The sequence below is a fragment of the Pochonia chlamydosporia genome (genome assembly GCF_001653235.2).
Source record: "Pochonia chlamydosporia 170 chromosome Unknown PCv3seq00023, whole genome shotgun sequence".
Taxonomy (NCBI): Eukaryota; Fungi; Ascomycota; class Sordariomycetes; order Hypocreales; family Clavicipitaceae; genus Pochonia; species Pochonia chlamydosporia.
This window is the reverse complement of record NW_019154058.1, coordinates 33387-60599: the sequence shown is the minus strand read 5'-3', so window position 1 is coordinate 60599 and position 27213 is coordinate 33387. Positions and strand designations below refer to the sequence as shown.

The 27213-nt window shown below is 48.2% G+C and overlaps 6 protein-coding genes across 6 annotated transcripts; 5 read left to right on the top strand and 1 right to left on the bottom strand.

Moving 5' to 3' along the window:
* Positions 1–3124: 3124 nt before the first annotated feature.
* On the bottom strand, positions 3125–3553 carry VFPPC_12378 (hypothetical protein; the record flags this gene model as incomplete). The annotated part of the gene is made up of 1 exon (XM_018290281.1): positions 3125–3553. One exon carries the CDS (start codon positions 3551–3553, stop codon positions 3125–3127), a length of 429 nt encoding a protein of 142 aa, XP_018136036.1.
* A 4947-nt stretch (positions 3554–8500) lies between these two features.
* On the top strand, positions 8501–10813 carry VFPPC_12379 (transposase-like protein; the record flags this gene model as incomplete). Its single annotated transcript, XM_018290282.1, has 1 exon — positions 8501–10813. One exon carries the CDS (start codon positions 8501–8503, stop codon positions 10811–10813), a length of 2313 nt encoding a protein of 770 aa, XP_018136037.1.
* A 4831-nt stretch (positions 10814–15644) lies between these two features.
* On the top strand, positions 15645–17043 carry VFPPC_17093 (guanine nucleotide-binding protein alpha-3 subunit; the record flags this gene model as incomplete). Its single annotated transcript, XM_018294842.1, has 6 exons — positions 15645–15768; positions 15832–16177; positions 16239–16367; positions 16447–16576; positions 16638–16876; positions 16944–17043. 6 exons carry the CDS (start codon positions 15645–15647, stop codon positions 17041–17043), a joined length of 1068 nt encoding a protein of 355 aa, XP_018136038.1.
* Positions 17044–20465: 3422 nt separating this feature from the next.
* VFPPC_12384 (hypothetical protein) lies at positions 20466–21708 on the top strand (the record flags this gene model as incomplete). Its single annotated transcript, XM_018290284.1, has 3 exons — positions 20466–20726; positions 21034–21536; positions 21612–21708. 3 exons carry the CDS (start codon positions 20466–20468, stop codon positions 21706–21708), a joined length of 861 nt encoding a protein of 286 aa, XP_018136040.1.
* A 1121-nt stretch (positions 21709–22829) lies between these two features.
* Positions 22830–24023, top strand: VFPPC_12385 (cytochrome p450 domain-containing protein; the record flags this gene model as incomplete). Its single annotated transcript, XM_022428828.1, has 4 exons — positions 22830–23055; positions 23097–23271; positions 23315–23687; positions 23751–24023. 4 exons carry the CDS (start codon positions 22830–22832, stop codon positions 24021–24023), a joined length of 1047 nt encoding a protein of 348 aa, XP_022283901.1.
* A 532-nt stretch (positions 24024–24555) lies between these two features.
* VFPPC_17094 (hypothetical protein) lies at positions 24556–24970 on the top strand (the record flags this gene model as incomplete). Its single annotated transcript, XM_018294843.1, has 2 exons — positions 24556–24900; positions 24962–24970. 2 exons carry the CDS (start codon positions 24556–24558, stop codon positions 24968–24970), a joined length of 354 nt encoding a protein of 117 aa, XP_018136042.1.
* Between the last annotated feature and the right edge of the window lie 2243 nt (positions 24971–27213).

Sequence of the window (27213 nt, the reverse complement as noted above, 5' to 3'; positions counted from 1 at the left end):
GGCCCTTACTGTACGCATCAGGCGTAATGAATGAAGATCCCAATTGAAGGATTTCTCTGCAATAAAGCGTGTCAACCCCTGAAATTTCACTTCCGTCGACAATTCTTGATCTAATACATAATGACTTCTCAACACTCAGGTGTTGCCGCTTCCTTCACGGCCATATCATCCCCAACATCCCTAGTGGCTGATTCATCAGCTGCCAGCGACAACGGAGATTCTGACATGGGAGAAACGTATACTTCGCCGTTGTCGCCCTCTCAATTCAAGAAGAAGAAGCGTACATCGAAGCGCTCTCGTCTCTCGGAAAAAGCAAACTATTACATGTTGGCCGCGAATAGCTTCATAATTTACGGTTGGTGAGACATTGTAGAACCTCAACCTTACTCAATTTGGTTAGCTTCATGCCTGGGCCATGCGGCTCTTTGCACGCCGTGCAATAGATATTGCAATACGATATTGCTCAAATACAGTGCAATACCGTATACCGTGCAGTGCAGCAAATTCCTAAACAATACAGTGCAGTGTGAGGTCGAAAAAATATCGTATACGGTATTTTGCACTATTTACTTCACTGAATAGACCTAGATACAAGCGTAGAGTCATGCGCCGTCTCCGAAATTCCCTCTCAAAGATTCACTTCTCCGTCGATGTTTGGTCTTCCCCAACGCGGACAAACCTACAGGCTATTTGCTGCCACTTCCTCGACGAAAAGACGCGGAAAGTTACGAAGGCTTGTCTAGCCCTAGCCAACCATCCTGAGCAATACCGGGCAGAAGAGCAGGCAGACGCGTTCTTGCTCGTCATCAAGGAGTATAATATCTCCCACAATCGTATCGGGGCCTTCATCAGCGACAACCACGGCAGCAACGATAAGATGATTCGCATCCTTAAGAAGACTATTAAGGAGTTACCACCAGTTGAGCATATCCGCATCCGTTGCCTCGGTCATGTCATCAACCAGACTTGCAAATAAATAAATGGCATTCAAATTTATTCAAATCAAATCAAACAAATCCAAATTTTTTCAACTCAGATCTGACCTTAAATTACTTGAATAAAATCAAATCTGAGGGCTCGATTTATTTGGATATTTGACTATTTGAGTAACACCCTAGGGTAGGCTGCCATTCCTGTTTACAGCGCACAACTCCAGGGATCCCCGCCACCAATGTTGCAACGCCTTACCTGAGAACGTTGGTGGCGCAGCGCAATTAACGCCGCCATAATGTAGATTTTGGAACGCGTTCACCTGTTAGTAGCAGGCAAATTGGGAATACAGATCTTGACATTGGCAGGTTTAACCTGTCATGGAGCTTCACTGCGAATACCGACTGGCGCCCTTCCGAGCTGGCCCGACAACGACTACGCCTATGATCACTCCGAAGGTGCCAGTTTCCGCGTCCATCACAGATGGCGGTTGAATATCTTTTTTGCCCTGGCGATGGTGTCTAAGCGCCCTGTCCTACAGAGACAGATGATCATGACCTTCGGGGATCGCTAAAAGCTGATATGATTGGCCTCTTGAAGGGAGAAGAATGGGGCCATGGAGATATCCAAATGAAGTCAAATGAAGTCAAATGAGTCAAATAAATCAAGGGAATTGCTAGACGGGCATGACACTTTGGCTACACGGGCATGAGTCTTACACGGGCATGACTTTTAGCGCCTGTGATTGGCCACATTGTTCTCGTTAACGTAGTAGGATTCTGCCAGCCCAACCGCAGGTACCTTGGTTGTCTCATTTGAAACTTGCTTCTTTTGTGAATTATTTCATTTCGACTAAGCCACCACGCAGCAACCATGGTTGTGTCGTCGAGCGTGACCCTGGAGTTTTCTTTCTCCTTTTACCTAGCTTTTAGGTAAACCATAGTATGGTACCTCGTACTGAAGAAACCGCGGCCATTTCTTTCATATACAAATGCTGATTCTATTCCCAAGAGGTGCAAGGAAGTATTCGCAATGTCAATGTGTACATCAAGACTTTCACCTTGCGCGAATCTAAAAAAAAGGGAAGTCCCAGCCCCAGTGATCAATTCCAGCGAAAAGAGCGAGAACGATTCAGTCGACAAGATACATCTAGTCCTTCACTAGTCGGGGACCGACCAAAATCCGCGGGTAGTTCTGTGACTAGTATTAGTCGCTTCTACGGACTTGGAGACGAAAATGCACTTGAAAACCTGTTCGCTGCCTTTCCGCAAACCTTTTCAAGTCTCCCACTCCCCCGTGGCTCACGTGGCCTCCATGAGCCTGTATGGGGTCTTCGATCTAATTACGAGATATATCTCCAAAATGACTTCTTCCGTGAAGAAAGACGCAGCCAGCGAGTCAGAGCGCTTGTACCTGGCCCTGAGCTTGATCCATTCGCCTCGGAACCTCCTGATTCATCCGCATCTACCCGGCAACAACCAACCAGGACAAAAGCCGAGTTCGAAACCGCAAGGAGTATTGTACGAGAGGTTGTTGGCGAAGGCCGCAAGTTGACTATAGATCTTGCTCGATCATACGAACGGGTGCGAGCTTGGCGAGAGAGATGGGGTTGGTCACCCTTGAGTTCTGAAGCATATGACTCCCCTCCACCATACTCTCCCCCTCGTAGGCTGCCCTCGCCACCTCTTCGAATAGAATCCACCATAGAGAATGTTGAAGGAGGGAGGGATGTGTTGGTTGCGAGTCTTCAGCATGCTTCCTGTTTACTGACTTCAGAGTACGGTGACGGTCGGGCATGTTTCCGGTCCCACCCCAACTCAAAGGTGAATCTAGCTCTGGGGCGATTGACGCCAGTAACCCAAGGCAAAAAGCCAAGCGTCTCATGGAGAATGGGAAATTCATGCAACAGTGTCCAAGACGAGGAGGTCTCCTCCAGGTAGGAACACAGTGGGCCAAATCAGTAGGCGTGATTGACCACGCTGCGACACTTCGTGCTCAGAAGGTGCCCAACCTTCACTCTTACATCGGCTCTCCTACAGCCGGACAGAGTAGATCAGTCGGCTTGAGAGTTCTTTCAGCTAAAGGAAGACATTAGAGGTAGCCAATAACTAACTACAATACAAATCACCGTACGTAACCCAGGAAATCCAACCTAATTCTGTCTACGTTGAAACTTGTGGCCCGCCGAGCCACTTTAGAAATAACGACCGAGTCTTCCCAAAATCCCTGATGTCGGATCTGGCTTCTGCGGTGAGGGTGTCTCCCGCCCGACTGGTTTGTATTGCTCAGCCGTGAACGACGCTTCTTGCTCAGATGCAGACGGCGTATCTTGATCAGCTGTAGACGATGCATCATGCCCAGCCGTGGACGGGGTAGACCGCTGCGACTGTCTAGAATTCCTCTCCTGAGCGACGGTAATGAAGTCCTCAGGGGTCAGAATTTGCGTCGCGAAGAATGTAGCATCTTTCCATGCGAAGTCCTCGTGAGAGCGGTACACGAAAAGCTCTCCGTTCCGCTCCAAGTAAAGGGCCGCTTTGGCACCAAAGTCCCAGTGCATGTTCTGCACCTTCTTCATAATACCGGACTTCCGCTGCTTCCAACGTTTCTCGGGTGGGGTCTTCATTGCGGCGGGGTGTCTCACTTGCTTGCAATAGCTAACTTGTTGGAGATTGTGTTGAGGGACCGAAGATGCGAAAGCGCCCAAAAGCCGTCTTATATAGATAGAGCCTTATGGACGTGTCGGATAAAACTGCCTCTGTTGACAGAACAAGCAAACTTGGTGTAAATGCTGGTTGTCATGACGTCGGCTATGAGAACTGAGAATAGCCGGAAAAAGCAATTATTTGCTTCGGACGAAAGGAAGTGTTCTGATATTAAAAGGAGAGCTGCAGACTCTGTCTGCAGCTCGAACAACAAGAATAACAATTTTGAAAAAGAGCTTAGTTAACAATGAGTCTCATAACGTGACAGATAACCGACAGTATGAAAACCAGCAATTACACCAAGTTTGCTTGTTCTATCAACAGGGGCAGTTTTATCCAACAGTTGTCAACCATTCCGAGCCTACTAGTAGAGTCAACAGAGGCACCATTATGCAACAACATACCAATGGTACGTACTCATTCCATGTAGACAATGCCAGGGTCTGTACGCCAGGCTCTGACGGCGGAAAATTTAAGCCACTGGTCGCTGCAGGGTTGAAAGCCACTCCACTCAATCCACTGAATGCTCGAGTGTAGTGGGTAGATCATAATCCACTGAATATCTCAATATAGTGGATCCACTGGAAGCTATTGTGGATTGGGTGGATTAGGAGTGGATTGGCAAAGCGCCAGTGAAGCCATCACCAAAAGCTCGGCCACCCGTCTCCCTTGTTCTGACTTCCAAGTTGGACTTATCTCCAACTAGCTCAGACTTGCCTATTGTACTATGTTATCGTACTATTATGTCTACTATCGTAATATTATCTTTACTTCAAAGTATACTACGAAGTATAGTTTTCAGAGGTGAAGTAAAATAGTAACTTTACTATCGTACTTTGGAAGGAAAATACTGCATTCTAATTGGCTCTAGAAATCTTGCCGGTGCAAATAACGCCACCAAATGAAGGCCTCACAATCTGCCCCTGAACTTCGACTATGTAACCAGGTGTCCAGCTTCTCGATAGCTTTTAGTTTCTCTTCTCCAAAGATGCAACCAAATTGTTGCTTTTCAAGCCTTTATCTGGCTGAACAAGTCGCGTTCCCGGCTTCCTTTTACGATGGATTCCTCACAGCTTACGATCAATACTGTGGCTCCTTCGATCGCTCCTCCTTCGATCGCTCCTCCTTCAAGTGCTGCTCCTTCTCAAAGTACTGAGGAAGCTACTCCTACTTCCATTCTCTTACTTGATTTCGATATAACACCATTCTTTCGTAGGATTTATCCCGAGCATCCTAAACTGGGCCGTTCTGGTAAGCGAAAAGCTACCGGGAATGCTGTTTATCAGTGCATCCATTGTCCCCCAGATAAGCCATGGGAAAGTAAGCAGAAATCTAACGCCCGAAATCATGCTCGGAAGGTCCATCCCAATATTGTTATAGCCTCCCGGAGTAATCTCGGTGTGGATTCCAATTCAGATAGCATCGAACAGCCATTCAAGAAGCCCCGAATTGACCACTTTTACGCCCTTCAAGCCTCTGAACCCTCCCTCCGCCGGGCATTTGATCGACAGAGATATGTCCAGGCCTGGGTAGGCCTCCTAACTAGGAGGCGCCTTCCGTTTTCTGCAGTTACATGGGATGAGATGTCGGAATTAGTACTAGCAAGTAATCCCGCTGTGGAGGATTTGTTGCTCACATCTCGGCATGCTGCGATGCGGCACATATCTGCGAATTTTGATCTATATCGAACCAGGCTGCGAAGTTTACTTGAGAGCTCTTTCTCAGTCGTACACTTCTCGTCCGACCTTTGGACTAGTCCTCATCGGCATGGTATTCTAGCCCTCTGTGCTAGATGGATTGATGCCGATTTAAAGCCCAGAAGAGCGCTGCTAGGGATGCCGGAGTGTATAGTAAGCCATAGTGGACAGCACCAAGCAGAGCTAATATTTGAGGTGCTGGAGATCTACGGCCTTCCTAGAAGGTTAGGTTATCATACTAGTGATAACGCTACATCAAATGATACATGTTTGAAACACCTTTCGCGACTTCTCAAGGAAAAACACAACGTAAGGTTTTGTCTTTTCCTTTTACGCTTAAGCTTTGGACTAAACCCATCATGCATTAGGTCGACTTTGATTCAAAACATCGCCGTATTCGCTGTGTGGCACATATTCTCAATCTCTCCCTTCAGGCTTTCCTTTTGGCCTCCTCGAAAGAAGCCTTGATTGCAGCCCTCGAAGCCGCTGATGATACGACTGGCGATGCAATGTATGAGCAGTTCTACGAAACATTGAATACCGCCGCCGGGGAGGAATCTAAGCAATCAAAAACAAGAAAATACCTTTCTAAGAAGGGCAAATCATCTGATCCGAACTACCAGCGATTGGCCAACTTCTCTGGATGGCGTCAGATCTCTGCTTTACGCAAAATACACCATCTAGCTGTATGGCTACGAACTTCATCAATTCACTCTGATCAATGGGACATGAAAGTAGGCCTGCGCCTCGGCATTGATAACGATACCAGGTGGAATCCCTGGTATAAGCTGTTATCTAATGCGCTACGGAAGAAGGCTGAAATACGGCAGTTCTTTCTCGATTTTGAAAGAGAGTTCGGAGACAACATACTGACTATATCTGATTGGGAATTCATCGAGAAAACACAAATTTCTTCAGCCATTTGCGGCCGCAACTTTGCTAGGAGAAGGTTCAGGATCAAATCTCTCGCATACTTTGATGATCATGGATGCTTTACTCCACCACTACGAGAAGGCGAAGGCAAGTACTTAGTTTAAGTTTCTCCAAATCGACTAAAGAACTAATGGTACTATCTAGAAAACTTACAGCGCAGAAGATACTTACGATCCACATCTTCTTCACTGTGTTGATATGGGTTGGTTTGTTCTCAACAAATACTATGATTTAACCGATAACACTCCTGTATACGCCGCTGCTCTGCTCCTTGATCCTTCAAAACGACTCAAGTACATTCAGCATAACTGGGATATGGGCTGGATCAATAACGCTGTTGAAAACACCCGCATATTCTGGGAAAAGAACTATAAAGAGGCCGGATCTCTAGGTGGTGCTGTTTCACCAAAAGATGTATCAGCATCTTCTCGGCGGTCGAGGAATGAGCTGGATGCTCTGTTTGATGAGATTACTGTATGGGAAGAAAGTAACCCCGATATGGATGATTTTGATGTGTTTATCAATATCCCTCCGATTAAGATCACTTGTTCCCCCCTTCTCTGGTGGCTTAATCCCGAGCGGATTAAAGCATATCCACGCCTTTCTCGGATGGCTATTGATGTACTCTCGATTCCACCTGAATCAACAGATCCAGAATCTGCATTCTCTGGTGGAAGACGTACTCTCAGCTGGGATAGAGAACGCATGATATGTGACAACGTGGAAAAGGTTGAGTGTATCGGCAACTGGATACGATCGGGTCTAATTACTGTCTCAGCTGAGGGTGGGCATGGCATTATTCTTGACACAGCTATTGATTTAGATGTAGATAAAGAAGTAGACGATGAGCTGGATTAAATGACGGGTCTATTTAGCGAGAAAATAACGAATCCTGAACTGAAGTAATTTTAGTACTAATTTTGCTATGCTACTATCATGCTAGGTTAGTTATATATGAATATTATCTTTACTATCGTACTATTGTACTACGAAGTATATTTCTTTGTCCCAAAGTAGATAGTACACTCTTTTGCCGAAGTATACTTACTATTCATATAGGCAAGTATGGAGTTCTGTCCTAACCATGTCGTCGATGCGTGGGTAGAATACATCAATGCACGGCATATCTTTCTACCGAACTATGCACAAGGTCCGAGGCAACAACGCTCATTACACAACGATTGGAAGGCAACCTATAGACAAGAGATTTACCTCTTTTTTGGTATCTTGATATATATGTCTCATACCCAGCTTCCCTCACTTCAAGAGTATTGGGAGATCATCGGCAGATGCGATACATCCTATTGCAAGGTTCATGTCGAGAGACCGGTTTCTTCAACTTTATCGACGATTTTGTACCTGGGATACTTCTGACCAGTCAAAGACTACAATATTCGACAAAGTGAGTGACTGGAGTACTCACATCCAGCATATCTCTACCACCTACTGGAAACCCTCTTCAAACATCAGTATTGACGAAGCAATGGTGCGCTTTTGTGGTAGAAGTAAAGATATTGTCCATATTCCAAGCAAGCCGATACCGGTCGGGTATAAAATCTGGGTAGCTGCCGACTCAGGCTACTTCCTCAGGTGGTCGTTCCATTCCAAAGGCATTGGGCCAGTTGAGTACGAGGCACCCCAATACCAGAACTTGGCGCCAACTCAAGGCATTGTCGCCGACCTTCTCAATAGATTACCTCCACCACCGTCTCCTCGACATGGATATCACTGTTTCATGGACAACCTCTTCTCAACTCCCCAACTCTTTGAACTGTTGCGGGGTAGAAATATTGCTGCGACAGGTACCACGCGTCCCGGGCGAATAGACAGTGAACAGCTCGCTTCCCTAAAGGCTAAAGACAAGTCGAAAGATGTCGTCCCTTGGGGTACGGCGTACCCCAAGGGTAACAGTCAAGCTCGAACTTGACATTTCTCAATCAAGTTTGACATTTCGTCAAGTCAAGTTCTCAATTCAAGTTAGGAGGTCGTCATCAATCAATCGAGTTAAAGGGGTGTCAAGTTGTCAAGTACTTGAACCCAGAATTTTTTTTCTTGTCGCTCTGATTTAGGGTAACTAACTTAACTAGAAGTGACTTCCAATTGCGAATTCGCCAAGGCGTTCAGAACCGATGTAAGAAATGTAAACAGCTTAGCGCGGTGGCCTCCCTGGCGTCTAGCATGGGGATGGGCGTCAAATATCCACCCCGTATTAACGACGCGTTGAATCAACACGTCATTATGTCGCTACACGCGTTCTGGGGCCCAAGTCGGGCATTGAGTACTGGAAGCTTGCCTGCAGCGTCTTCTTCGAGGCAATCTACCGATCTCAATGAGCCGTTGTCATCAATCGAGCAAACACCTGATGCATTAGATCAACAACTTCAACGATCTACCTGCCCTCCGCACTCTCTCTCGTTCCCAATTAATTGGGGTGTGCTTCGGCGGCACGATGGCACGATTCTCAAGGGTATACAGTATCGCATACGAGACAAGAAGAGCGTGGGCAGACGAGTAAAGGTCTCGTGGATCTATTCACATGGGGCCGAGCTTGAGCATATTAATGACAAGTACTTCCTCTGCGCCGATTGCCATACTAAGAAGCGGTATATCGGCCAGCTGTTTGCGGCAGAGTCGACGACAGCTGCAATCCAGCACCTTATGGAGTTCCACAAGATAAAAAGGCCCTCAAATTCGACCGACGATGACGACGATACTGACATCAACACCGCTGCGGCGGGGGTCTTCCAGCTCGCCATGCCCCTTAATGAGGATGAATATAAGCAAAAGCTTATTGACTGGGCAATCAAGCTGCGCCTTAGCTACCGAGAAGTCACGGACGAGGCAACCTGTGATTTACTAACATACGGGAAGCCCTCCCTTGCACGGCTGCTGCCAACTCATCACTCAACGCTCTCACGGTGGGTGAAGGATTCGATGGCTGCACGGTTGCCATTCATCATCGACCTGGTGCAGTCTGCAGTTAGCAACATCAACCTCTCGATCGATGGATGGCGAGCTCACAACCGCAAAGAATACGTCGCTGTTTGCGCACACTTCGTGGACGGCAAAGGCCATCCTCGGACGCTCCTCCTTGGCTTCCCACGGCGTTACGGTGGTCACACTGGCGAAGACCTTGCAGGGCTAGTAAAACCAGTAATTGTACAATATGGCATCGGCGATAAGCTCGGCTCCTTCGTTATGGATAATGCTGGTGATAACGACAAATGCCTTCAGGCGTTGCAGCGTTCCTTCTCCTCGATCGATCCGGAAGCAGACCGTATTCGATGTATCGGCCATGTTATCAATCTTGTCGTTAAGGCTCTCCTATTTGGCGAAGGCGTCAGCGCATGGGAGAAAAAACTTATTGAGGCTTCGGAGGAGCAGCGCGTAGCTCTCTGGGCCCTCAAAGGCGTAATTGGCAAGCTGCATAACCTGGTTCTGTATATTAATCGCAACGATGCGCGTCGCGAGGCATTGAGAGCTCGTATGCGCGTCACGAGAACCAGCGACGGCAAGCTCTTCGTTGGTGTGCTCCTCAATGACGGTGGCATTCGATGGAACGCGACATTCTACATGGTCGAGCGTGCACTTAAGTGTCGCCCTGCCATCGATCTATACCAGGCGCAGTGGAAGCCTCCAGATAAAAACGACAAGCATAAGGACGACTTCCTTACCGAAGCTGACTGGCACGAGCTTGAGCTTTTCTATAAGCTCTTGCAACCCTTCGAGCGACTCACGAAGCGACTGCAAAGCCGTGCAGATGGCGAGGGTAACGAGGGTGGCCAAGGCTCGGTGTGGCAAGTACTCTATGCCATGGACTTCCTGCTCACGAAGCTTGAAGGCGTCAAAGAAGATATTGACGTTGTGAATGCGGATGACAAGGATGCCGTTCCTCTCTACTACCGCGCTGGCGTGCTCGCTGCATGGTCAAAGATCAACACCTACTATGGGCTTACCGATAAGTCGCCTATCTATCGCATGGCCATCGCCCTCCACCCAGCCTACCAATTTGAATACTTCAGGGAGAAGTGGTGGAAGCGAGAGGACTGGATAGAGACAGCAGCGAAAGAGCTGACTGTATACTACGACCGCTTCGCTGCAGTCGCAGTGGCCACCGAGCATGTCGACCAAGCCGAGACCTCAGCTCCTTCCTCACCGACGATCGATGACGAATTCGATGCTTGGGGCCATACAACAGATCGACCACGCTGTGGCAAGAGGAGAAAGGTGGAGACGGAGTGGGAGATCTGGATAAAGCAGGTGCCGTCGAAGGATGACAGGAGTGTTAAGAATCCTCTGGCTTGGTGGGTGGACCGTCGTCATGCTTGGCCCATTCTTAGCAAACTTGCTCTTAACATCTTCAGCACACCAGCTATGAGCGCAGAGCCAGAGCGTGTATTCTCTGACGGCAGTGAGCTCATCACTGACAAGCGGAACGGCCTCGGCGATGACACAGTTGAAGCTGAGATGATACAGAAGAATTGGATTACCTCCAAGGTCTTGTGCGGGATTGCTGCACCAAGGGGAGGACTATATACATTGCCTGATTAGGGCTAGTACATCAAGTACTTGACAAGTTGTCAATCGAGCTGGCCGCTTGGTCAAGTCCAGTTTCAATCGAGCCAGAGATAAGTTCAATCAACCGAGTTTGAGGGCCGAAATTGAACTTGATTGATTGTTAGCCACACTGGCCCGGTACGGTGTATGCTAGGAAACATAAGTCAACAGACGTCATGCAATTCGGCTTTAAGGACAATGCCTTTGTCCTTCTATTAAGCACGGCTTATGATGGCTGGGAATCCCCTAAAGAGAAGCTTCGTCATCGGCCGGCAAAGTCGTCTACAAGTGCAAAGACAGCAAGAGCCCCATTTCAAGGGCAAGCAAGCAGAGTGCTTGAGATCTCTCTGTTGATGGACGCGTACAACAACATGAATGGAGTTGATATCGGGGATCAATTACGTTCGGAGTTCCAGACTGGGAGAAGAATTCGACGGGGCGGCCAGCAAGCTCTTCTCTACCTGTTTCTACTTGGTACGAGGCTCGTTAATAGCTCTTTTGTACCAGACTAATAATGGGAACAGAAGTGGCGATCACAAACACACACCTCCTTCAACGTTATGGCTGGGACAAACCAATTACGAGTCAGAATAGGTTTCGAAAGCGCCTGTATTTTGAGATCTTCGAGAGGTTTGGTCGGCAGGTGGCACTTCGAAACAGTCGGTTGGCAAGTTCTGAAGAATCTGCTGCCACGGAAAACTCTATGCATAACCACTGGAAGATATATCTCACAGAACGTGGCTTTTGTGCATTTTGCTCTTCAAAACGACGAAATACATTACTAAATCAGTCACAAGTAGTAAACGGCCACCTCAGAAGCACTCTGTTATTACAGGGTGCCGACAATGCGGCGTTGCGTTGTGTAGTAATTCGAAGAGGAACTGTTGGGATCATTGGCATTCTGAAGGGTGACATTGACTTCGCTGTGGGCAGTGGTTTGTATGTACCATTTTGTATCAGTGGGACTCTGACATTTGTTTTCGCACATCTGATTGGCCTATACCGTGGGGGCCGAAAAACGTAATAATTTCGTGCTCAAGGAGATAAGCGATTACTCTGATCGCTTGGCGTTTCTAGCGATTTAGCTTGGTACACAGCCCGACCATTCTTCCGATGTTGTGTGTCTTGTCCGTTGCGGGGGTGGCTCTGTTACGGCGTAGAGTCACGAGGAGTAGATGCAATGAGCCGCAAGTCTTAGGGCAACCTGCTGTTGGTGTATGGGAGCGCTTTTCCTTTGAAGTATTTCCTGATATGTATGAGCCATACCTACTGCAGGACTGGGAAAGAGCGTGGCTGAAAGGACTTTTGCGCTTTTGCGCCGTCATGGCCATCGAGTGGTGTAAACAAGATTGACTGCTCTGGATGGCTCCGTAACAGCAATCCTTGCACGCCTCGTTGGTTGTTACGGAGTGGCGGCGGGCTGCGGGCGATTGTTGTAAGCTGTCGCAAAACACCCCATGCAAGCGTCACAGGACTCTGGATTCTTGCGTCCTCTCCTCCAATCGACTAAGAGACGGGTCATCAGACACAAGTAGGCCAGTGTCACCCATTCGCAGCAAGAAACAAACCGCCATTCCGGCATGCTACCAATGCCGCAAAGGAAAAAACTAATGCATTGAGCTTGTCCGGGTTGCAGACTTTCAATTAGCTTCCATAGGATGGCCAGCGTCATGTGCGCCACCCAACAAGTGGCGTTGATGCCGTGCCTCGACAACAGATACTTCAAGCCAAATTCGGAGTCAAAATGGCCCCACCTGGTGGTGCCTGGTCGGCGGGACATGATGGTCCACAAACACTATGGGATGAATACTGAAGGAGGAGAAAAGAGGGGCATCGATCAGGCCACGCATCCCAGGAGCTCGGGACTTGAGCTAACTGGTGAGCTGAAGAGTCTACCCCAGATCTTTTGGTGGTTTGCTGCACGCTGAAGCCACTCGATACCACTCTCTGCCGCTCTCTGCCGCTCTCTGCCGCTCTCTGCCGCTCTCTGCCGCTCTCTGCCGCTCTCTTTGTCCAGTGCCGTACCCACGCCACTTGTAGCCGGACATGAATTCCGCGAGAGCAGTTGACGCCAATCTAGGTCCTAAAGTGTGGCCGTTCCCTCACAGGAACATGCTTCCTGTAGCTGGTGTTTTGGGAATCAGATAAACAGTATATCAGACAACTGCGGGATCACATAAGATCGAGTATGACGGCAACAAAAGTGCCAATTGTATTGAACAAATGAAAGAAGGGAATGAATGCAGCTATTTATCTTGTGAGCAGCTTCGCCGAAGCGGCGAAGCTGTAACAAGTAACCACATCTGATACAATCTCAAGACCAGGAGTCGTTGGTGATACAATGCCGCGACGCGGCATTGTAGCATTGTAGCATTTTAAAAAGCAACGACTTACCCCGTCTTGAAGTCGTGATAGCTGACAGCCTGATGTGCGACATAGGAGCTAAGGGCAGAAGGGGGCCAGCCCGGAACCATCATATCGTTTTACCAGAACAATTTAAAGGTAACCTTGTCGATCTATGCCTGATCGACGGGACGGAGGCTTGCCCGCGTCGCTGCCTCCGCCTCACGGGGAAACTCTAAAAAAAAGCAATGTGGAGGCAAAAAGCGGCGTGCAAAGGCTGACCGTCGGGCTAATGCAAACCTCGAACCAAAAAGTTGTTTCACTCTACGAGAAAAATTGGGATCGCTTCCCTAGGGTGTCGGCCATTTTTGTTGCGGGAGAAGTGTACCTAGGTCACTTCGACTTCCCATAATGCTAATTTATCTTCCATTGATTCAAGTGCCTTCACTCCTCAAATATGGGAAAATGGACCAGCAACCCTGATTAAAGCAGCATCTCAATCCTCCCGAGAAAATCTTGTGGCACATATCTCTATGGCCTGGCTGCCGCCACACCGCTCCGGGACGCGAGGCTGGAAATGAGTGGGCAATTAACTTTTAGATACCCAGCCACCAGGGGGTAACGACCATTGCGCCACGAGAATTTTCGCTGGAGGGACTCAGGTCAGGTCGGTGTTATTAGCTACGTAGCTACCATGGAGGGAATACCTTTACTACGTATGGACGTACCTTCACCACAACTGGACATGGCCCCCCTAGCACTAGGAGTTCTCAACAACTCCCCCGAGTACAACCCGTCAGCGTTGAACCATTCGCCCAGCGTAGTGGAAACGATTTCAATGTATGTGCCCGCATCGATATATGTACACGTGATTCTGGAAGGTTAATTGATGAGTGACTAAATTCCCACGGAATTCGTGACGTCTAGGGTCAAAGGCGTACAATCAAATGTAAGTGTCCGTACAGATCTACAAGCAAGGCTGTAAACTCCCTACTGATCTTAAATGATTGTCTTCAGGTCCGTGGCTTCGTCAAGCCTGCAAGCGCACCAAGATTGTGGCTAGCGCGAAGTCACAGGAGAAGTTGTGATACCTCCAGCACCAACCATAAACTTAAAATAATACCCTTCCGACCTGATACAACAATCTCTGCAGTGCGGGCGACTGCCAACGGTGCTAGACGATAAGAAGCAGTTTGGCCTCCACAGTTTCCGTTCGGATCGCTTCCAGGTCACTGAGTCAGTTAATTATAACCAAATCCCTGAACTATTTGCCACCATGGATCGACCGAGAACGCGTTTCCCCACCGGCCCGGCGCCAAATAATCCGCTATGTCATAGTGTGGCTGCTGAGTGCCGGAAATTTTCTTACAGCTACTGGTTCCGCGCCCCACTTTATTTGGAACTGCCGAGCTCGCACTACGCAAAGATCGTGGTAACCACCAGAATAATCACCCTGGGGTTTCTGACCAAAATTTATGGTGACTTTTGGTCCGAGGGTTACGATGAGCGGCAAAGCCGACGACTCATCCGCGGCCGTTTTCCCCGTCTATCCCCAAAGTGCGCTGCTAATCGCCAGTTCTGTTGGGACATTGAATGCCAAACATCCACGGAAGTCTGGATTGAACAAGCTCAATCAATGAATGAGAGTGAGGCGATTCCAAAACTTGTCTATGTTTTCCAACGGATTGTATGGCAACGGTGGCAAACCAGTGTCGTATTTTACTTAACACTGCAGGACCCTTTATTGCTCACATCCAACGTTCCAAGTTAGGTGAACCAGTTATCGATGACCTGGTGCAAATGTCGCAAGGATCTCGTGAAATTAGCCAAGATGCACAGCACCCTAGCCAAATGATAGTTGACCGACAGGACCACAACCATGTGTCAGAATGACCACTGTGCCACTCGCACAAAAATATTTGTATCTTTATGCATGTAGTTATCCATGATTATATCTAACACCCCCCCAGCGTGAAAGGCATCAAGGGCTTTTGAGCTAATCCAAGAAAGTGGCTTAGTCATATCCAGTCCTGGTTATGTCTGACACCATGCCACATGGCATGGGGCCATTCGCGGCACCTTGTATACTGTCGACTGTTTTACGAGCCCCGTGGAAAGCATTTCACGTCTCATCGTGGCATACCTCCTGATCATAGGAGAGGCTCACCTTAAGCCAGCACAAAATGCCAGACGGTTACACACACGCGTGGTTGTAGAGTACCGCAACGTCGTGAATGAGGCATATACCAGAAGGAACGACGTGGTATTGAGGAGAATTGCAATTATCTCCGGTGTCAACACCTACTCGGAGTGTTTATCGTCCTTATTTATTTCGTCAGACAACAGCGACGATTTCCCGACTGTCATGTGGACGTGGCCACAGACGCTAAGCCAACGTTGATTGACCTCGAGACCGACCATTATTTAGTCTGATTACAGAGTCGTGCCGACACGCTAGCGTCGAGCCGTAAGGGCTTTCATAATGGGCGGTTGTATGAGCATCAGCAGTGAGGAGGCGGAGCAGAAGAAGAAGAGTCAAGCTATTGAGAGAGTGATTGAAGAGGATTCAAGAAGATTACAGAAAGAATGCAAGATCCTACTTTCAGGTATCGCCCTTAACATGGGAAATTGGCACGACTCAAATGCCGCATACTAACACTCGCTGACAGGGTCCGGCGAGAGCGGCAAGTCCACCATTGTGAAACAAATGAAGATCATTCATCTTCAGGGTTATTCAAAAGATGAATTATATAACTATAGACCAACCGTCTTCAAGAACCTTGTCGAATGCGCTAAGACTTTGATAGCCGCGATGCAGCAGTTCGAGATAGAGCCACAAATGGAGGAAAATAAAGCTTACATCGAGTACTTATTGTCGTATGCAGCCATTTCTGAACCTCAAGCGCACATCGATCCTGAAGTTGGTACAGCTGTTCAATCGCTGTGGGCCGATCCTGCAAAGGACCGCTTGATGGAGCATCAGACCGAATTCTATCTGATGGATTCAGCAGAATAGTAAGTCCAATGGTTGTGTGATCGTGCCCAAGTCGCTCCAGTGCTAATCCTTTTAACTCAGCTTCTTCCAAGAAGTCATGAGAATAGTATCGCCCGATTACCTACCCAACGAAATGGACGTTTTGCGGGCTCGTACCGAGACTACCGGTATATATGACACGCGATTTCAGGTGGGTGAACTCAGTATCCAGTGTGTTTTAGCCACTTTACAGGCTGTCACGCGCAGTGCTGTCGTCTTCTAAAGCTTTTGATGGCTGATCTGTTGATAGCATGTTCGATGTCGGTGGACAGCGTGGCGAGAGAAAGAAGTGGATTCATTGTTTTGAAAATGTTACATCGATTATATTCTGCGTTGCTCTCTCGGAATACGACCAGGTTCTCCTAGAAGAGAGTAGCCAGGTGAGATGGCCTTATCCCCGTTAAACGCCAGTACACAAGTGCTGACTATGGTAACACCCAGAATCGTATGCTGGAAAGTCTATTGCTGTTCGATTCCGTGGTAAATTCGCGCTGGTTTATGAGAACTAGCATCATCTTGTTCCTTAACAAGGTTGATATATTCAAACAGAAGTTAACACGATCGCCATTGGGAAACTATTTCCCGGACTACGTTGGAGGGAACGATGTCAACAAAGCAGCAAAATACCTGCTGTGGCGCTTTAATCAGGTGAACCGTTCTCATCTGAATTTATATCCTCAGTAAGGACTCGGAATGGAGTTCCACCACTATTCACATTGTTCACTTGACAGACTAACACCTATTCAGCTTAACGCAAGCGACCAAGACATCCAATATCCGACTAGTATTTGCTGCCGTTAAAGAGACAATTATGAAAAATTCTCTCAAGCAGTCTGGAATTATATGATTTGGCTGTCTTCAATATGTTTATGGTTTGGGCCAGTGGGCTACGGGGTGCGGGCGTTTATAGAGAATCAATTGGAGTTATGGCGAGGCGTTATTTTCTTTTCGTACTCTCGGCGACGCGTAGCCAAACGACTTTCTTCTGTACTGCTCACATAACTCACGACCTGGCACCAAAGCGACGCCTTGCGAAGACAGTGGGGTTGACACTTGAACTCCGGCGCTACTGGCTGGCACGCTGATACCTATTGCGCCCACGAGTGTTCTGCCAGCTCTAGTTCGTTCCTCAAGGCATTGGCGGGCCCGTACAGGGCTGTTCTTTTAATTGCCGCTCGTTAGATTGTCCCTCCTCAGCCACGTTCCGTCAAAACAAAACAACAGACTTGCTAGTATGTATGGATCTGGCAGTGCACCATGCCTGGCGCCAGCCTTATGGCTTAGCCGATCTTGCCCACATCCAAAAACGGGTGGCTACGCACTGCCGCAAATGTAGAAAAGTCTGGACCACATAATGCTATCGCCAAGTGTCACACAACTGTGGGGTCACATGAGATCGAATAGGACGGCAACGGAAGTGCCAATTGTATTTATATGAGGAGCAAGAACTCCATACAAAGGAAATCTTTGTAGTTTGTTCTTTATAGAACATAACTTCCGTCTGAAACCGGAAATTACAGAGAAGAGTCCAATGCCGAGGCTTGATATGCGATAATTCAATAATTCACCAATTACTCCTGTCGTGAGCCAAGTGAGGCATCGTGTATCTAACATGTCATGGAGCGTATGCATACAACGATAAGAGGTAACGGATATAAAGATAGTAACAGGGGTGGAAGTCACTGAGGATGTATATGAGAGAACAGAAAACTAGATAATACACACACGCCCAACATCAGTACAATACTAACGTTCTAAGAAACGTGATAGGGGTCGCACGGTTCACATAGTGGTCTTTTGTCCACCCGAGGAGTGCGTGGATTGAATTGTTGACCACCCTGGTACCACGACATAAGTTCCTGGCTGAGCTGGATGCGGTGATGTTTTGTCTTGCACGTGAAACGAAAATTGCAGTAGAATCCGGAAGCTAGTCGGAATCTGTTGATGGAGAAGGCGAAGTGAAGCGTGAAACTTTCTTAAAATGAAAAAACAAGAAGAGTAAAAAGAAGACTATGGTGGCATTCTCCATTATGCAACACGGTTCTTGTAGATCCTTTTCAACCCGAGTTCTTCAAGGGTTCTGGTCAAGTTGTGTCAAAAGCAGAGTTTGCAGTAAGAAAGTCATTGAGGGCAGACTGCCTTTCAAGCTCAGCGATCTCGTGTCGTTCGCCATCTAGCTTGTCCTTGTTCCAAACCACGAACCAGTCCTCCAGCTTAACTCTCTTGGTCTGGGCTCGGACCTGACGGTATCTTAAGCGTGCTTCCTCCTTGTGTTCGTCCTTGGGAAGTGCAAGGCTTGATTCCAGGTCGCTCACAATAGTGCGAAGGTCGGGCTTAGAAGTCGTTCCGCCAAAGTGGGTTTTATCCACGGTTGAACGGACCCAGGCGGCGAGTTCAGCCAAAGGTTGCAAGCTTGACCCTGCATTCTGACTGTATGCGAGTAAGCCGTGTCCATTGGCTTGTCAGTTAGGTCGGTCAGTGGTCCCGGCCCTGTTCCAGCGGTTTCAACGTTGTGCTGGAAGTGTCATTGAGGCGGCGGCGGCACTGAGTCACCGTCACCGCCGGGTGGTCATCAATTCAATCAACGCACCCCTCTGGTTGACGAAAGATCACTATGTGAACCGTGCGAGTGTGCACGTACCATATAACAGGCCGTGCCACCCTTGTTTCAACTCAATCGACACCCCAGATTGAATTGATGACCACGCTTTAATTTTAATTAATACTTCATCCCGCCCGGCCCCGCTCACAAGCGCCAAGAGCAGCCTTGTCGAGTCGCTTGAGAATTCTTCAAAGGTCATGGGCTCCTTTGGCTCTTCAAGGGGACCGAAGAATCTCTGTCAATATCGACGAAGTCGAATATCCTAGAAGTCTCGGCCCTCGAGACGAAGTCCTCGTACCAAGCTGTCCAGTCAGATGGCTTGGAGAGCGTGATCTCTGCCTTGGCAATCATCATAGAACGTGTCGCGTTACGCGGTTCCAATTATATTTAACTATCACAGGAGCAATACAGCACTAAGTGAATTGAATTCGTCATGTGTTCGTTGTCCCTCGCCTGCTTCAAACTGTTTCAGTGGTCCTTTAAATACCACTATTCTTCCTTTCATCCGAACATTTTGCCCCTCATAATTGCTTTTTCCGGCTATCTCATCTTTATGATAACCGAAGTTATGACTTTATCATCTATTCCAAGTCTGCTATGAGAGTCGACAGAGGCATCGTTATGCAACAGAACGACTTCAGTGTTAAGAAGTCGGATCTTGCCATGTGATGTGTGGTGATAGGCGTTGCATAATCGCTAATAGTACGACGATCAGACTCGGCCATGATAAGCGCCCAAGCTGCTATCTGGCTCATAACTTTCAGACAGTTGTATGATCACATGAGATCGAGGATAACCGTGCCGGAGGCGCCAATTGTATTGAATGAGAATTATCTGAGGAGCAAGAACTGTATTAAGAGCTGCACGCTCTTTATACACAAAAGAAGCCTTTGCCAGTTTAGGCAGCTGCAGTTGTTGATATCTTCCATGAGCTGCGACTCAGGGTAGGCCTGATATGCGACACTTTCTGTTACAATCCCAGCTCGGAGGCTGCATGAGCCAACCCTCGGTACTACAGGTGCATACGGATCAATGGTCGGGGCGATCGGCCTATCAAGTAGCGCTCACCATTCAAGTAGGTGAGCAGATGAAGTGATCACCAAGGAAAGGAAGTGATCACCAGTAGTATATAGGCACCCCAAATTTCCTCTTTTCTAGATAGTTACTAGCCCTTAGCTTTCAACACGATCCTTAGCACAATCCTAAGTTCACACTTCGAGTGACTGCACTGATCACTGGTTACGGTCTACGACCTATTACCCACGTAACACCCAACCGCTCAGATTGACTGCCCTAGCGTCTCTGCTAACATAAACCCTGTCTGGTTTATCCTTGGGAACCCCAGGCGTTACACTTTCTTAGCTTCATGCCTACAGAACGGCAGAGGATAGGGCCGCCCCTGGATGTGTCCATGGACGAAAAGTGTGTACTTCGATGTAATTTGCGGATGCACGGATGGGGGAATGTGCGGGCGAATGAAAGCCTCTAACACAAGCCACAAGCACCACAACAGAGAAACAAAGGTCACATTTGCAAAGGAAGCTCTGGCTCTTCTGAGCCTTGGGAGAAACAAAGTTTACCTCTGAATGGAATCCGTTCTTATAAGGACTGGCGCCTCAATCCGCCATCAAAAATGATCATTTTTCAAGCTCCACGATTCAAACACTATGGTAGCAAGTCCAGGCACTGCAACGCCGCCTTTCCTCGAATCGGTCTGGGGAAATATTTGCATAATCGGGTTCAATAATGTTCTCGTCGGTCTCTTGGTATTTGCAATTACGGGAGAGTGTTCAGTTCTTCTCCTGGTTCCAATTGTCACCTCCGCTGCCTGTAGCTTGGCCATGGGTCTAGATTACTACCAAGCAGCGTACGACCATCCAGCGCGCATTGATGTCGCCCTTGAAGTCTTCAAGAGTCTCGCTTGGCTGGTGAGTGCGACGTTACAATTCTTTATTTTCCTCCGTCTCAATCCTTCCGCCTTAATGTAATCTTGCATTCCCCCCAATTTGCATGTCATGGCGTCTCGAATAAGATAGACCACGACCTATCTTTCTGGTGAACGAAGCATCATCTTGTCCTTCCTAATCTTGAACATAATCACTCTCTATCCCCATCTTAAGTCTTGCTATGCAACCTGATGCAATCATGAAGCCCTCACACTGCGCCTCCATCCCAACACCGACCGGCTATATCGCTTTCGACTAACATAATGCCCTAATCGGCTTGCGTCGACAGATTCAAGAAGCCGGACTCCCCTTCTACAGCTATGCGCTTGTAACCCGTATCCTCCGGGGCCACAAGCGCGTGGTCTTCTTGGTGCTCTTCTGGGCGATTATGGTCGTCGTCACGATCACCAAGGCCCTCATGATCGTGTATTCGTGCCAGTACCACCTCCACTCCCAGATCTTCTCGGCAGCCTTCGACAGGCACGTGCACGTGGGCTACTACGTAGCTATCGCTCTGGTCGAGTGCGTGGGCGCCTGGTTCCTGCTGAGGAATTTCTACGCAGGACTCCAGTTATCGAGGTCGTCTCCACTTAGGGACAGCAAGTTTTACCGCCACCTCATTCGCAGCACCGAGTTCCGCGTTGTCATGATGATTGCTTTTTTTGGCATATGTCGCACCGTGACGTACTCATTCCGCTCGTCATTCCGCTCGTTCGAGGGGTGGCACAATATTGCCGGCCAGCTTGACCTTCTTGTGGGCACGTTACTGGACCTGTTCCCTTTCGTACTGTTGTGAGTTTGTACCCTACATTCGTCGGACCTGCATCAATAATGACTAGTATCGACTAACTAAAGGTTTTCAAAAAGTATCGACATTCTCGCCTCGCGCCTCGTGTTCGCCCAAGAGAGCATTACGAGATGCAATAACCTCCGCGTCTCGAATAGTGATGCCTCTGTTGATTGAACACGCAACCGTTTTTGTCAAGATCAGGTTGCTCATTCAAAGCAAGCACAATATGCTATTGTCAGATAATGCTGCCTCAGTTAAGCAAAACATGCGAGTGTGGCAAAGTGGCAATAGGAAATCGTAACACTGCTGCGTAAGCAGGCAGTATTCCAACAAGTATTTAATTTCGCATGATTCCGCTCTTTTAGATAGAAAATCAAGACAAATGAGCACAGTTCCCGCTGCTCCTGGATCTGGTCTTGAAGAGCCTGGATGAAGCCATGAAGCCTCACAAAACCGAACTTTAGTGGCAAACCCCCGTTGCCAGAGATGGCGTTTCCCAGTATCTGTTGCACAGATCCAGTGTGGCTAACAATCAATCAAGTTCAATTTTGGCCCTCAAACTCGATTGATTGAACCTATCTCTGGCTCGATTGAAGCTGGACTTGACCAAGCAGCCCGCTCGATTGACGACTTGCCATGTCAAGATCAAGTCGCTCATTCAAAGCAAGCGCAGTATGGTATTGCCTACGAGGCAACAACATTATCATACTGCTGCCTTGCAGGCAGTAGTATTCCAAAGTATTTAGTATTCGTAAAATACTTCGAACACCCGTTAAGTTGCCAAGGCAAGGGACTTAACGGCTGAATATCCAGCCCGAAGGGTTTTACCGTATATCTGCAATTCAATTTTCTAGGGAGCTTCTTAGAACCCCGCTTGCGCTTACGGTGGTAACTACAGTAGTTGGTATAACTGCCTCAAAGCTACAATGAGGGGGGTTGAGTTGACTGGTCGTGAGGCTCTCTACCGCTTCCCGGCAGGCCTAGTCTATCTTAGGACCTTTTGCGGACTTGGTCCATAGTATCTTACTTAGACGTCCTCCAAATTTCTGGAACCTTGCTGAGTGCAGAACTTGGGGCTTCTTCATTGGCCATGTGTAGAAGTTAGGCGCGGACTAGGTGCACATATTTCTTGCTTTCTCTTTTGATCTTGCCATGAATTCGAGAACAACAGTAGCTCTAGACAAGTTAGTATTTGCCAATTTGTTCTTGTACGTAGCTTCGACGAACGGCTCCGCATTTCTTGAGGCTGTAAGAAGTTTACAAAGGATATTCTGCTGTCCTCACTTGATGCCGATATGGTTGGACTACTATCCATTTGGTATCTTCCCGTCATACTAGGGGCCTATGTTCTGGCTAGGACGGTGTATCGCTTGTATTTTCACCCCTTGTCAGGATTTCCTGGCCCGAAACTGACCGCTATCACGCATCTGTACGAATTTTATTACAATGTTGTATGCCCTGGAAAGTTCCTATTCAAGATCGAACAGATGCATCAGCAATATGGTAAAACCTGCTTCACTAGCCATCATCGCGGCTATGCTTACGCTAATAATATAATATAGGACCCATTGTTCGCATCAATCCTCGGGAAGTGCATGTCAGCGACCCGGCGTTCTATGACGAGATATATGCGTCTAGCAGTCGTAAACGAGATAAGGACGCCAGGTTTGTTCCTACGTATGGGGTTCCAGACACAAATGCTCTCCACTGTAGCCCACGATCACCACCGTTTTCGACGCAACATTTTGAATGAATTCTTTTCGAAACGCTCTGTTCTAAGCCTATCCGAAGTTATCAATGAGCGGACACAGAGGCTTATGTCTCGCTTTGAGGCATCAGAAAAACACGGAACAGTGCTTTGCCTGGATGATGCCTTCGCAGCCTTAACATCGGATATAATAACGTCCTATTGTTGCGGCAAGCATTGGCGATTTCTCGAAGACCATTACTTTCGCAACGACATTCGTCGCGCAGCAGAAGACAGCCTAAAGTTTGCTCATATTAGCCGTTTCTTTCCTACGAGCGCAGACAAAGAATTCAGTCTGAACACCCTAGCATTTGCGTGGGAGTGGGGTATAAAGTGGCGGATCTTTCGGACTAAATTCTTCACACATAAAGACCCCTTTTCTGCAATATTGACGCGGGAAACGCGTGCACGGACGAAAAGTACATGATTATGGGGAAATGAGCCGCCAAATGAGGCAAGTCCACGGTAGCTGATGGGAAGTGGAAAAGTGGAGAAAACTCCAACCGTCACCAACTTTTGGACGATTTGGGCGAGGCGGCATTGGTGCAGTAGGATCATTCGACTCTCTTTACTGGACAAGTCCATTATTTTTGGTGGAGTTACAAACGATCGAACAGAGACAGTTTGTTTGAGGGGCGGAGTGTCCAGCTCACTGGTGTGTCCAGCTCGCTGGTGGAGTACGTTATTGATTGGTGCGTTTTTGGGCCAGGATATTCAACTCTTCCCTTGTCGCGAAAATTAACTCTACCCCCTGCATAGTGGGGGGGCTGCAAAATCAACTCTCCTACAATTGATATTGTACAGATCCTACCATTGTAGCTTTCCGACAAGGCCTTCTAGGGATCTCCCTCGAGTGAAATAGAAGCCAGTATCTGTATTGGCCGCTTTCTGTGCCGGGGTTGCTGACAAAAATGGTCTTGCACTGGTATGCCGATCCCTGCCGTAAATCTGGATTCTCTCCGCTTGAGTGGGGAAGTGGGAAATAAAACACGGACGATTCGTTGCTGGCACCACAAGGAGCCATGCCAGACCAACACGAGATATTCCCGATGTCATAAGAGTCGTTGAAGGGGCTTGGCCGTTGACTGATTGTGACGGCTCCATTTCACTGCAACCGCAGACCTTGCATTCCTGTGGTGGAGCTGCGACGAGATGGCCCATCTCACCTATATAAAGCCATGACTGTCTGTACCTTTATTTGCGAACTGAATGACGGATACAAGTTTTTGGAATCAAAACCGTGGGCTTATATATCTGTCCTTTCCATGTTCAAAATGAGTGTTGTGTCTACCGAGATCCTTCGTTACCACTACGACAATGCCATCACAGACATTAAACATAAGTCATTCAGATTCTGGCAACACTACCTCCACAACGCAGTGGCTGACACCGAAGTCTACTCCACAACATACAAGACGACAACAGAAGGCTCTCGCACGCCCGTTTACATGCAGTGGCATGGCATGACTAATCACATGATGTCCGCATTGCTCTGGATTGAGTGTGAAGTGCCCGGTGCCAGGATCAGACAGGCTGAGGAACAGGCGCTAGAGGAAGCCAAAACATGTGTGCAGAGACCCAATCAACTAAATCAACTACACGGCATCTGTCAATTTAGAGTAAGTGTAGATTAGTAATGAAACTTTGAATGTAGTGTATCAACGGACACCTCAAATGTAGTTGATTTAAGTGTAGTTGACTTCAGTGGATGGAGGTTTGTGGCGGCATCATCCAGAGTCGCGGCGTAGTGGGGCAGCGCATGATGGCACTAAGTTAACGCGTCTACACGTCCACGCGCTTGCTCATACCTCTTTCCTCTTCATCTTGGTTTTCGTGCAATATAGTGGCATTATCTCTTGAGTTGATCTCATCGCGCCCGTGTCAGGGTTGGCCACAGTGACGCTAACCATCCCCTCGCATTAAAAAGTGTCAGAGACGACATATTCTAACAAATACCTCCCTCTTAGAAGGAGGTGATGTCCACTTTTGCTGGCTGGTACAACAAGTAGGGCTTCCCGAGGCTCCTCTGGTGCGAATCTACCTTCGGCTGCTCCCGTCCCCTTCCCTTCATTCACTCTTGTAGCACTCGAATCGCCTCTTCAATGGCCAGCTGTTTTCGCCGCGGCAGCGAGCCACGATAGCTCCCGTCTTCTGAACTCATCATCATTAAGATGGATGCCCTCGAGCTCTTTCTTCTCCTCTATGATCGAGAGAAATAACGGATCTAGGTCGTTGATAATGCCTGCCCGAAACCACGACCTCAATACCTGACACATCCCAACTGTTTGCGCCTGAAGATTGCACCGTTGGGGAACAACCATCTGCCCTGCTGCCGAGAACATCCTCTCACATTCTGCAGACATTGATTGTATTGTGACAAAGTCGAGGGCCATTCGGGAGAGACGAGGGTATTGCAGGCGCTTCTCATGCCAATACGCTATCGGATCTCGCACAGTCTTGTCAGTGCTCTCATGGCTCGATTGCCATCGTTCGTATTCGTCGCCAATCGTGTCGTCGTCCAGTAGAGGCTCTGTCTGTATGGAGTCGATACGGGACTGTTCGCAATGCTCTTCGAAGGCATTGTAGTATTGCTTCTGTCGTTTTGCAACAGGCTCGTCATTTGAGGCCACCACAATATGGAAATCTCGATAGGACTCGTCCCACACTTCTTGAACTATCCTTTTTGCAGATCTGATCCAGTCGGGCTTATGTACCCAGGCCTGCTCGAACCATCCCCATCTGTATGCCGGGTGGAGTGCGAGGGCGGTATAATATATCGGTGTTGTGTCGAGAATAGTGTAATACTTGTCTAATTTCTCCCAGGCCATATTTATGCCGATCCTGAACTGTTCGGGGTCAGGAAAATCTTTTGCCATCGCCTTATATTTTTCGAGCTTGCCAAGCAGGAATTCAAACCCATTGATCACATCCCAAACGTTCCCATATGAACCAGTATAACCCCTCTTGCGTTTCCTGATTAAACCGTCGCCTTCTAGAGTCTTGACTGCATCTTCATAGTATCCAAGGATCGTCGCGAAGTGTTGAAGTACAGACCAATCGTTGGCCGTAAGTTGGTTCTCGTCTCTAAGGATTCGAGGCCGGACAGCCGACTTTTTCAACTGGCCAGTTCTTTTTGATGTATTCTCCTCCTCCCATTGGATTCGGAACTTCGCGACTAGCAGTTCGAAGTACCTTCGAAGTCTCAAGGCGCGGCGGATCATATAGAGCTGGGAAAGCCAGCGCGTATCGTTATCTAGCACTACCGAGACGGGGCTTTTTGACCGTATTTTCGGATCGTCCGACATGGATATGTCGTACTCTTGAAGTTCTTTCAACAGGTATGTCAGTCTGTCCGATCGATCAACATCCACGACGAAATTATGGAGCTTCCCAACCGGCCCTTTCTGTCGCCAAAGTTCGTATTCGGCTTCAGACAGCGCTTCTGCACCAGAAAGTTGTTCTTCGAACGCGTCTGTATCCTTCCCGAACAGTAGTGCCTTCGCAGACAGATTGACTATATGGCCGAAGCAGCGGCCTCGCCTTCGAGCGCCATTGAAGCCGAGCTTTTTGCCAATAGCCTCAAGTGCTGTGTCGTTGTTCTCGGCATTGTCAAGGGTAAAATACCCAATATTCTCCTCGATGCCAAAAGCCTCGATGGTATAAAGGACTTCTGTTGCAATGTTGTTCCCCGAATGTCTGCGGACTTCGGGGACCCCCAGAGCGACCTTGTGGGGCTTGCTATTCTCGTCCCTGAAGAAGCACACGATACCGTATAACGAGTGTCGATTCCGCGCCCTCCATCCGTCAAAGCTGACGTGTATTAAGCCGGGGCTCTTTCGCAGGGCTTCAATGACGCGCGCCTTGTGCTTTTTAAATTCGGAGTTGATGAGCGCGCGAACTGTGGTATCAGAGATGTTGGCGTTCGTGATCTT